This window comes from Suricata suricatta, chromosome 2 (genome assembly GCF_006229205.1).
Source record: "Suricata suricatta isolate VVHF042 chromosome 2, meerkat_22Aug2017_6uvM2_HiC, whole genome shotgun sequence".
Classification (NCBI taxonomy): Eukaryota; Metazoa; Chordata; class Mammalia; order Carnivora; family Herpestidae; genus Suricata; species Suricata suricatta.
The window spans coordinates 109742681-109754859 of record NC_043701.1 but is presented as its reverse complement, the minus strand read 5'-3'; the positions used below and the strand labels follow the sequence as shown (position 1 = coordinate 109754859).

The window sequence follows — 12179 nt, the reverse complement described above, 5'->3', positions numbered from 1 at the left end:
CCTCCTCAGAACCGGACAGGCCTCCTTACTTAAAGGAGAGGGGAAAAGAGAAAAATGATTAGGAAAAAAAAATTAAGACACAGAAGGTGAAGGGTGAGTGGTGACTCATGTTTTACATCCTCACCTTCTGTGCACCAGCAAAAGCATGATAGTAACAGGAAACATAAGTCATTATGGCTCTCTCATCAGGTCTGGCAGTGTATACTAAATCTGTGTGAAGAAAAGAAGGTTAACTGCTCGGATGTTCAGTACCCACAGGCTTTGCCAAGTGCGACCTCAGAGAAGCCAAAGCAATGAATCTTCCCCCCTCACCCCCACACACTTCAGTTGTCAAAACTTTGGCTCCAGTCAAAGAAGTCATACCTACAAAGTCATTTTTCTCCGTGTACTTTTGAGAAGTGGAAAGAGGAAGCACATGGCTAGTGAGGACAACCCCTACACCAGCAGGGAAGTCACATCCACAGCCAGAATCAGAACTCTGGGATTCCACAGAAGGCACCCAACAGCACCTTCCCAGAGACTCTCTGCTGCTGCACACGAGGAGGAGGGCCCCCGGGTCAACAAAATCCCTTCTGCAAGTCCACACAGAATGTATGCACCCACGAATATAAGCCTGGTGCTCACCATAAGGAAAGGTTTGTGGAGGATAGGAAAAAAGCTTCCAGAACCTTCTAAAAGCAGGGAAGATGGTTAAGATGAGGAAAAGTTTCCCCAGGTAACCCATGCATGGGAGAGAGACCCAAGCAGTCACTTGAAAATCCTCACTTAGGATTTGGAGACGGACACAAATGACAGGAAGTGAGGTCAGCAGCAGCAGGCGGGAAGGCGGGGCTTCACCAGAGGGGTGGGCATTCTGAGAGGAGGTGGCCAGCATGCGATGTGCTGTGGTGATAAGAAGTCCAAATGCAGGTGACAAGGATACAAAGGGTCACATATAGGGACTTGTTGGGCAGTCAATTCACAACATGCCCCACATTCAAGGCACTGAGTTCATGACTCTGCCAGAAGATTCCTGTAAGAAACTGCAAAGAAAATAATATAGTATGTAGGACTTTTTCTGAACCATTTGAAAGGAAAGGAAAAGAAAAGGAATGGACTAAGATGTGTCACAAGGTCAGAAGGGAGGAGGAAATGAAGGCACACCGGGACATCTCACTGGCCTGGAAGAATATACAGGATGGACACATGCCCAGACCTGGACTCAGGAACTGAGGAAAAATCTACTGACTAAGAAGCATGTCAGCATGCTAGAGGAATGATGGTGATCCTGAACTCATCCTCAATTGCAGTGTATTAGGGAGGCATTAATTAGCTAAATGTCACCTGTTTTTCCCTCCCTTTTAGTACTGTAGCTATTAACTCAAGTGGGTAACCTCTGGGTATTCACCCTATGGAAAGGTCAAAGGAGACACCACATGAATGTAAGCTTGGCTTAGAAAGGACACACTGACAGAAAGGAATAGGAACTATTCTCTGTTGCTACTTCATTATTTTATTGACTTTCTCCTTCTAAAGAGCTTTTGAAAACCATATATACAGATTTGGAGGAGTGAATATATTCAAGTATTAACACCCAATAACGTAGGTATTTGATAAAATAGTTAATTTAAGGGGTGCCTGAGTGGCTCAGTTGGTTGAGCATCCAACTCTTGATTTTGGCTCAGGTCATGATCTTGAGGTTCATTAGATTGAGCCCCATGTTGGGCTCTGCACTGAGCATGGAACCTGCTTAAGATTCTCTCTCTCTCTCTCTCTCTCTCTCTCTCTCTCTCTCCCTCCCTCCCTCCCTCCATTCATGCATACACATGCTCTTTCTCTAAATAAACATTTTTTAAATGCTCAAATAAATGGGTAAAATTAGAATCCTAAAGATCACTGTTATGAGTTGGGCTGTGTCCCTCAAAAAGATATGCTGAAGTCCTAACTCTCACCCCTGGTACCTGCAAATATGACCTTATTTGGAAGTAGGCCTTTGCTAATATAATCAAGTTAAGATGAGGTCATGCTGAGGTAGAGAAGATCCTTAATCCAATATGACTGGTGTCCTTATAAGAGGGAAAGGGATGGAGTGACAGACACAGACAGAAGGTGGTCAGGTAAAGACACAGTCAGAGGTTGGAGCGATGGATGATACCACAGCCAAGGAATGCCTAGGACTTCTTGAAGCTAGGAGACACAAGGAAGAAACATCCTCTCCAGGCTTTGCAAGAAGCATGACCCTGCCAACAGCTTGATCCCAGACTCAGAGCCTACAGAACCATAAAAGAATAAATTTCCATTGTTTCAAGCCACCTACTTTATGATAACTTATAATGCAATCCCCAAAAATAAGGAGGAACAGAAGATTGGCAATTGCCTCTAATCAAGTTCTTTGCTTTCCTCCAACCATGTCACTCAGGGGAAGAAATGGACCATCAGGAAGTAACAGTATTAACAACAAACAGAATAACAGAAATTCCTCGAGGGTAGAACCCCGAGGTCCTGCAGGACCTAGCAGTTCATAGTGGGCGCTCAAGACAAGTCTGTTGAGTGAGAAGCGACTTGCAAACCAGTGAATTGAATGGATGGTCTCCACATATCTGTGCTTTCAATGGTGTGCCATGGGTACAACACCTATGAATTCATCACATGCAGAGAGGTACTCTGCAAAGTGAGTGGTGCTCAGCTGCGAAATGCTGAGAAACTTACTAGCTTCTTTCAGATCTACCTGAACGTGATTCAGACCCAAAATGAAACGTGGAAGCTCGAGAGAGACCCTGATGGCTGAACGTTCCGTATTCTATGTTTTGATTCTGTAACTTCCAGCTGGAAGGAAGGATTTTTTTTTTCCTTATGAAGTCCCGAACACCTTACAAGATTTCTTTGCTAAGCTTGTTTCCATTGGAAAGAGAAATAACGGTGTGTGTTACAAAAATAAAAATAGTAAATTTTTCTTTGCAAATCACAAAGCAAAGTGTTCTGCCTTGTCTTTGCCAAAGCTGAACCGTTTACCAAATTACTTTCACTATAGTTTTGCTGCGTGGCTTTGAAGCAAGATTTTTAAAAAGAATTCAAGAGCAAGGTACAAATAAAACTCCCTTACCCCTCCTGTGGCCAAGGACAGAAAATTCCTCAGATTCTGAAGTACTTTGGATGTAACTTGGCTATAACGTTTCACAACCCCCTCCACGGGGCCATAGCATGCACAGTCCACAGATTTTATAGGAGTCAGTAAACATGATCTTCCTCTTACCTTCAGCATCCAGCATTTTGGGAATATCCAGGTGTTTCTCTGCAATTTCCATGGCCAGGTTAATATTTCCTATTGGGTCGTCCTATGTGAAACACAGCAGAGCCAGTTTTTGAAAATATCTTTTGGACAAGGGTTATGAGTAATAGTTTTTACATACCTCACTTTTAGGAAGAGACTTTCCATGCACACCACATAACCATGAGTGTAAGTAATTTGCCTTCTTATCTTTTCCCAATCCCTTCAAACATTTAGAGAAACAACCCCAAATGATGTGAAAGCCACATGAGCCATGCACACTGCAAATCATAAAATGTGAGCCAAAGGAAGAAGCCAACTGCTTTGTAGACAGAAACATTGCCAGACATTCTCTCATGGACCAGAAAGAACCCTGAAGACCTCCAAGCTTATTTGCAACTCTACTGGTAACAACATTTAAGTGATTCCAGAAGAAATCATGAAGCATACATTTTCCAGATCTGGGAGGGGATCATGGAGAATGTGCAACACCTTTGTTTTAGATGTAAGAAAGCTGAGGGGTAAAGAGGGGGAAAGCATGGTAGTCGGTGAAACGTCTGGATCCCTAAAGAATGTTACAAGATGGCTACCAAGAGCAAAAATTATGCTTTGAGGGGCACCTGGGTGGCTCAGTCATTAACCATCTGACTTCAGCTCAGGTCATGTGCAGTTCGTGAGTTCAAGTCATGTATCAGTTAAGCCCCTCTTGGGCTGAGATCTGCTTCTCTCTCTCTGCCCCTCACTCACTCACTCACTCTCTCTCTCAAAAAAATTAGAATGATTCTGAGGCTCTGTGCCAGCTATCTCAATTACATTGTTAATTGAGAAAGATAAATGTGGCAGTTAAGTATTTTCTTGGCTCAGATACTAGCCATGTGACCTTGGGCAGATTTCTGAATTCCATACTTCCTTCACCTGTAAAACTGGGATAATAATGGTACCTACTTGATCAGTTCATTATGTTTTACTGTGCATGGTACTGAACGAGTATGAATGTATACGTAACATACACAAAATAATATATATACACCACATATATATTAGTATGTGTGTGAATATATGCATGTGCGATATCTACATGTAACCTACGTCTTAACACATGTGTACATAATAAGCATATGTATTTATTTATAACAGAGTCTAATCTAGAGCTGTGTAGTATTAACTGCTACTCTTAATTACTCTCACTTTTCACTCATCGAAGATGGCAAATTACCACAGGTCTGTGGACCGCTGGTAATAAAAATCGACCATTATAAACTGCTAAGGAAACTCGTTCGATCTAGAATAATCCCTTCATTTTGCAAATGAGAGATTCATTGAAAAGCATATACACTATCTCCAAGTCTGAAACTTTTCAAAATCACTCCAGAGTAAGAGAATGTGCTTTGAAAAGCTGAGGCACTCTGGCAACCTTCTGTGATACAGCACAGGTAAATTCCTCAGGAGATATCCCATGGTTACTAGAGACAGGCCAGGAGGGAGGCAGTGAGCAGGTGCCACTAAAAAGGTGGCAGCGGTGCCTGGGTGGCTCAGTTGGTTAAGTGTCCAACTCCAGCTCAGGTCATGATCTCCCGGTCCGTTGAGTTCAAGCCCTGCGTTGGGCTCTGTGCGGACAGCTTAGAGCCCAGAGCTTGCTTCAGATTCCGGGTCTCCCTCTCTCTGCCCCTCCCCTGCTCATGCCCCCTTTCTCTCAAAAATAAATGAACATTAAAATAATAATAATTACAAAAAAGTCATAAAAATATGGTAAAAGCCAGGACACTCTGCCAATGGCCGTACACACCACACAGGTGAGGCCGGCATGCAGCAGAAACAATCCCACAGCAAACCACAGCAACATGTGAACGGCCACGGAACACACGGACAGCCAGAAGGAACTGGGCCGCAACCACTCCTTGGGGGACCGTTTTCAGGTCGGGCAACACCTCTGTCTTCAACCTCACGCGTCATTATGTCTAGGGCAGCACGGACTGTCTACCACAATGTTTAGGAGGGGCCTGGCGTCCTTTCCTCCGTCACAGATTTACATTTTTAAACCACTGCCAAAGAAAGACTTCTGACGCTAATGGAAACTTAAGCGCGCTGAAGCTTAAGCTTAAGCAGAGAATTAAAATGTCCTCGGGTGACTTTTCTAAAGAGAGCAAAACCAAATTGAATGACAAAAACCCTTCTCGAAGGCTCCAGCTAATACCTTCTGTCAATGGCAAGATAATTATAAAGGGTCCCCTGTGTGAGAAACTAGTTAATCAATTCTGAGTGAAAACGTCTGCAGCCCAGTCCTGCAGGGAAGGTAAAGGGAATTGGAAAAGAAGGCCTAGAGTGTTTGGACCTTTCCTTCCCCCCAAAGCATAAATGCTTCTCTTCTCAGATTTGCAATCTGGGAACATAAAAATCTCTGGGACACATCTCTAAAAACCTTCAGAGGACACCAAGCCAAGTAGACAAACGTATCTTAACCTGGGCCAAAAGGCTGATGTAGCTCTGGTCTTGTCCCACCTTAATTATTTAATATTAATAATTAATCACTAATAGAAGGATTTTCCTGCCCCCCCTTCCCATTTGCCCTGCATGCAAGGCTAGCTGGGGAGAGGATGCTGGTGGCAGCCGCTGTTCGTGTGAGTCGGGTGTTGATGTGCTCATTTTCAGGACGACATGCTGAGGGGCAGGGTGCGGGGGGACACGGCATGCCAGGCCCCCAGAATGACCTTGTTAAGCTTTGAGTAGTCAATGAGGTCGGGCCGGTGTCTGTGGATGAGCGCACAGAGTCCAAGGCCATCTTTCCAGCTGCACGAAGGTTGGGAAGAACAGGAACACGTGTTAATGGAGAGAGAGCAGCAGCAAGGGCGTGCCCTGGGTAAGCCGGAGCCCTGAAATTTGGGACGCACAGCCTCTAACAAACGCCCTTCTGTCTGACTCAATGCACAGAAGGCTAGGCCTCCCTCCCTACCCAACACAGTGGTTTTGTGGTCCCTTCCTGAACACCAGTCTTCTTTTTGGGATGTCTCTAGGGTCTGCTCAGCTCTTCACTCATACTCGTTCTGGGCTGGAAGAACTGGCAGTGACAAGAAGGAATCTACCCCTCTACTGCGTCTCTGCTCTCCTCCCCGATCAGTGCCCTCCTGTCACAGTCCCCTCCTCCCTCTCTCCTCCAAGTCTCCCATGTGGATCCGACAGCAGGGTCTCCCCAATAAACACACACAGGATGTCTACCCTGAAATGTCAAGGACATACTTCTCTCCAAGATTCTTAGTATACCTAAAAAGTCACCATGAGCTCCCAGATACTCCCGTGTCTTTCTCCATAAGGTTCTTTACATGTTTTTAAAAAGGCAAAGACAAACAAGCGTCTGACAGACTCAGCAATGAGGGCCTGGACTTCCGGTCTCGTTCCCCAGAGACACCTGCACTAACCGTTCTTTAGAGGACCCTGGGCTGTGAGCCTGCCAGTGGGACCAGGGGTTCACCGAGGGCTGGGAGCTGGAGTTCTGTTCCCTTCAGGGGGCCATGGGGGGCAAGGAAGCCCCCGGAAGTGGCTGGGCCAATCTTGGGCCCAAGAAGGAAAGCAAGAAGGTCAGTAAGAAGCAAGTTTGCAACCGGTTGACTTTTATGCTGGCAGAATCTGGTCTCAGCCCTACGTGGCTCCTCACACCCCGCAGAGACCGTGCTATAGAGACAAGTCCTCTTTCCCACCTCCATACACTCAAGGCCAAGCTCAGTGCCTGACACTTAGTAGACACTCTACTAATACTTGTCTGCTCAGAAGAAGAACCTCCCTGATTTTTCCTTGTGGGCTCATCCTTACCCTTCATTTCTCAGATTGCCCATGGCGGTTGGGGACCCACATACAAAGGGTGAAAATACAGGCAACTCTTCTACCCACAGATAATAATGACAGAAGGATGAGGAAGAAAGCTGAAGCACGTGACAAAACCGTGCTCTCGGACTGCATTCGGGTTCCTGCATTCTGCAAACATGAGTGTTGTACTTCTCTCGAATCCCAGCATACAGAGCTGGCCGATGAAGGGTGTCTCCCGGTCGTACACAGGGAGACGTCGGTGTGCAGACAGGACGTGTGGGAACATGCATTTCGCCTTGGTGTCTTCCTCACGGAGAAGCCCCGCCCCCCACTCCCTTCCACCTGCTCCCAGCACGATGGTGAGGTGCAGTCCTACACCCCCAAATTGTGAAGCCCCAATCAGGTGCGGCAAGGCATTCACTTATCAATACTGAGCTGCTCTACCAGCTCCTCAAATCTGAATCAGACATTCCCCCCAGAGAGATCTGAAGCATTAGAGATCCTATGGCCTCGGCTCCACTACACACATAAGACACGTCTCAGACAGGAGCAGGAGGACCAGTATAAGGAACCACTGTCCTGCCTGCCATCCGAGGATCCCAGTGAGAATGCTAAGGACCCAGGGCCCTGGTTGCTTACCTGGTGTGGAAGTTCTGAATGTTCACGTTTCTATAAGGAGCGGTTTTCCTTTGACACCAAAGCAGGAGACCCTCTTTGGCCGAGGTTTCTGTAATGACAACCAGGAAAAAGTGACCTGTGGAAATACTACTTAATGCACCCAACTCCTGGTCACCTTCTAAAAGGACACTTCCGAGGGGGCTAACTACCAAATGTATCATCTCTTCTCGTGGTCTCTGTAGAAAGGTGGGAGCCAGAACTCCGCACCCAGGGACTGACTTCTGATGACACTTAAGAGACTTGAAAAGGAGGGGCACCTTAGGTGGTTCAGTCAGTTAAGCATCTGACTTGATTTTGGCTCAGGTCACGATCTCATGGTTCATGAGTTTGAGTCCTGCGTTTGGCTCCACGCTGACAGTGTGGAACCTGCTTGGGATTCTCTCTCTCTCTCTTTTCCCCTCCCTCCCCTCAAAATAAATAAAATAAACTTTAAAATAAACAGAGGACAATTCCTTGAAAAGGACAATGCAGGAGCAACCTTAAGTTCCGATATCTTAAGTATAAAACCTGACTTCAGGGATTTGGGCAATTTACTATTTTTAAAGGAAACTTTAAAAAATGTGTGTAGTTTATAACTGCACTAACTTGTCATTCAATTCACTTATCATTTGGAATCCTGGGTAAATGGAATTCACTAGAGGCCATGGTGTTTCGAATTTACTCCCTTACCCAGGGATTTGTATAGTACTGAAAGGCTTTCATAATTTCAGGTTTGGCCACCTGAGTTCTGACCAAGTGGAAACAACACCCCCTTGTGGTGGCCATGAAGGTGTGTGGTTCAGATGTCCTGCTGCTGGGAACACATGGCAGCTCACAGAAGTCCCAGCCATGACACTCTGAATCCACCCCTCATTCCCCAGAGGCCATACTTCCTCAGCTGCTCTGGCCAAAGACTGAGAGAGGAAGGACCCCTAGAACTGGGCCATTCCTGTGCATGTGGGACCCCTCTGAGAGCTACTGGGCCTCAAGGCTCCCCATCAGTCTGTGAACAAGGCCTAAGGACCACACTGCAGGTAAGATTCTTCTCCCCCAACTCTCCCTTCCCTTCTCTAGTATGGGTGTTAGCCAAGTGCACTGGCCATTTCCTGTTCTTCGTAGGCATCCCCCCACCCCACGCCCCGCAAAAAAATCTCCGGCATGTCTGTTTTGGACTGAATGTTTATATCCCCCTAAAATTCCAATGTTAAAGCCCTGACCTTAGGGTTAGATGAGGTCATGAGAGTGGGGGTCCCATGATGGGATTAGCATCTCATAAGAAGAGATACAGGAGCTCTTCCACTCAAGCCACCTAGGACATAGCAAGATGGCAGCCATCTACAAGCCAAAATGGAGGTCCTTATCAAAAACTGACCACACTGGCACCCTGATCTTGGACTTACAGGTTCCACAACCATGAGAAAACAAATTTCTGTTATGCAGGCCACTCAGTATATGGTATTTTTGAGTAGACTAAGACTGCATCTAATACCCGCCTAGCACTTGTTTCTTGGGGAACCCAAAGTTACATATATCCAAACAGCTCCTCAAACCCATCCCCCAAATCTAGGATTCTGTATGTATTTAAGTGTTAACAATTTAGAAAACCCCTTTAAACCCATGGACTCTTGACTAACATTGGGCCTTGGCCTTCCATTTCAGTTAGAGCTTGAAGTTTATTTTTTTCATATCAAAATAAGTATTCCATAATTATCAATTTAAATAATCCATTCTTGTTCAGACTTTCTTTTGACCTATAACCCTGTTGAAATAAACACATTCCCAAAATTTCATGTGCTATAGGAATAACTTGAATGATTCCTGTTCACCCCTCTTCTCTAGAAAATTCTTGTTTGGAAAAAACAACTGAAAGTTCTAAGACTTCATATAAATATGAATTGATACAGATGTTGAAGTATTAAACTCCCTATCTAGTGGTCCTGGCCAATATAACTAATAAGAAAAAGTATACCAGGAGGAAATAATGTACTGTATACTACAAAGTTTAAATGAAACAGGCTAGAAAGGTAAAGAGAGGTATAGTAAATGAATAAAATCTCACAACTGCTATGGAAGTTTAAATTTGACAGTCACTGGTATGCCTGGGTGGCTCAATAGGTTAAGTGTCTGACTTCAGCTTAGAGCATGATCTCGGAGATCATGAGTTCGAGACCCACGTCGGACTCTGTGCTGACAGCTCAGCACCTGGAGCCTGCTTCAGATTGTGTGTCTGTCTCTCTTTGCCCCTCCCCTGCTCATGTTCTGCCTCCTTCAAAAATAAACAAACATTAAAAAAATAAAATAAAACCAGGGGCAACTGGGTGGCTCAGTCAGTTAAACATCTGGGTTATAATCTCTTAGTGATATCAAGCCCCACAGTAGGCTCTGCCTGCTTGGGACTCTCTCTCTCTTCCTCTCTCTCTCTACCCCTCCCCTGCTCACACCTTTTCTCTCTCAAAATAAATACTTTTTAAAAATTAAAAACAAAAAAACAATATTTGTTCTTTATGGTGGGCTTAACTGCTTAAATATTTAAATTTGGAAGTATATAAAATTGGTAAAGTTATCACGAATTACTGGTTTTTAATACAGTGAGAACTTTTAAGAAGCATTTAGTTATTTTCGCTGGAATGAAAGAAATGTACTCTAATAAAAGTAGATTGTACAGAAGTTTTCAAATTCAGACTGTTTATTATCCAAGCTGGCTGTCTTTTCTGAGCCTGAATTATTGAGATTTTAATATCATTATATCTCACTTGGATTTTAAATGGCACGAATGGGGCTTCAGTGCCAGAGGGAATAATCTAAATGGGTCAGAAACTCCTTAAGGGTAAACACCATAGGCTTCATGCCATCTGGTCCACAGTAGATAAATTATTGGTTTTTTAGTGTTTGTTAGTTGATTAGCAACTGACATCATTTAAAAAGGCCAGCTTCAGCGGGTACTCCGTCCTAGGCAGAATTACAAACAATGCCCCCCTTACCATTCAGGTACCTGGTTAGCCGTCAGGTAACAAATGACAGGATGCTGACTGGCTGGACAATTCACTCCACCTTATTTAAATATGTTCTGTGGCTATACATTTTGTGATTTGAAGCCTAAACAGGCCAAGTTCTAATTTTGAGAATGTCAATTTGACACTTTTCAACAGTGCTGAATTCATCAAAATATTTAGGAGTACTGTGGGCGTAAAAGACTAAAGATTTTCATCTTTGGTGGCATTGCCAAGGACTACCATTCTATTCTAGTGACGGAACAGTTGTTAAGTTGAAAGATACAATAACAATAGAGATTTTTGTTAACAGAAAGACTGAAAGAGGGACAGAAAGAAACAGAGACAGAAAAGCAAGGGAAAGAGGGAGGGAGAAATGGAGGCAGAGAAGGTGAATTAACTCAGATTTCAACTGACTGTTTTTCCACACCTGAAAAAGTGTTTCAGCTTTACGTCGACAGCCCTGGTATAGCTGTGAACCTACTAGTATAATAAGCAATTAAAAGCTCAAAAAATGATGTTCATTTTAAAAGAAGACTTCTGTTCTGAACATGTGCTCGTCTACCCCCATGAATGAAACAATATTGCTGGGGTCTTTCTCATACAAATATAAAACCTGTGAAAACCTAACTCGCATATCTTTCATTAAATCATGTAAATGATGGCTCCATTTCATGAAGCCCTATTCAAATTTGACTTTATGAACTCAATTTACACAATCACTCCAAGTAACTTAATACCATCAGATTTTCAACCACATCTCTTACCTTCAACTGAAATATCCTGAATAGCAAAGCGAAGGATGATGGTCCAGATCATACCCAGCGTCATTTTCACGTTGCCATCCACAATTTCTTTAGGTGAGGAAACACAACAACAAGCTAGTGTTACCATAACAGAATTGGGGCATAAACTTTTCCAATAACGTGTACATTTCCCCTAAGTTTTGAGTTCCGAGCTATCAGAAAATATATACATACATGAAGAGACCAGTTTATGTTTTTCTAAGTGTGGCAGTGTGTCGAGCTATAAATACAGTATTCATAACCAAATGTCTCTAGTTTAAATGAATTCTGAGTTAATAATAAGCACAATCTTGCAAATGCATAATCACCAAAAACAACCCGAGAGTTTCTGAAGCACAAACACTAGATGGGCTAAGAGTCTAAGTCATCAAATATGCAGAACACAGGCTCCTCTTTTGACCCTGATCCTTCCAGTGGTCCCCAGGTGGCAGGTTCACAGGATTCAGTTGCATAAACTAAGAAACAGGAGTCTCGGCTCCTGCCAAACGTTCCAGGGCTCCCAATATCCCTATTAACTAGTTCTTAGTAAGAGTGACTGGGAGGGTTAAGCTCTTTCTCATCCTGATGATCAGCTTGAAGACGGCAGCATTATATTTGACTGTTGTCTTCACAAACAATCTCAGAGCCTGGTCTCCCATTCATGCGACCTTTTACTCTCATCTCCAGACAGCAGAGCGAACC

At 44.1% G+C, this 12179-nt stretch overlaps 1 protein-coding gene across 2 annotated transcripts in view; it reads right to left on the bottom strand.

Annotated features, from left to right (window-relative positions):
• The window catches only part of ACTN2 (actinin alpha 2), a 68931-nt gene that overhangs the window by 28024 nt on the left and 28728 nt on the right, over window positions 1-12179 (bottom strand). The window contains exons 4-8 of one of the 2 annotated variants that reach the window (XM_029931655.1): window positions 11460-11546; window positions 7685-7772; window positions 5956-6034; window positions 3233-3314; window positions 125-210 (exon numbers count right to left, since the gene is read on the bottom strand). In XM_029931655.1, coding sequence (XP_029787515.1) covers window positions 125-210; window positions 3233-3314; window positions 5956-6034; window positions 7685-7772; window positions 11460-11546 — 422 coding nt within the window. The remainder of the gene's footprint in view (window positions 1-124; window positions 211-3232; window positions 3315-5955; window positions 6035-7684; window positions 7773-11459; window positions 11547-12179) is intronic. The other variant, XM_029931654.1, reaches the window with a different exon arrangement.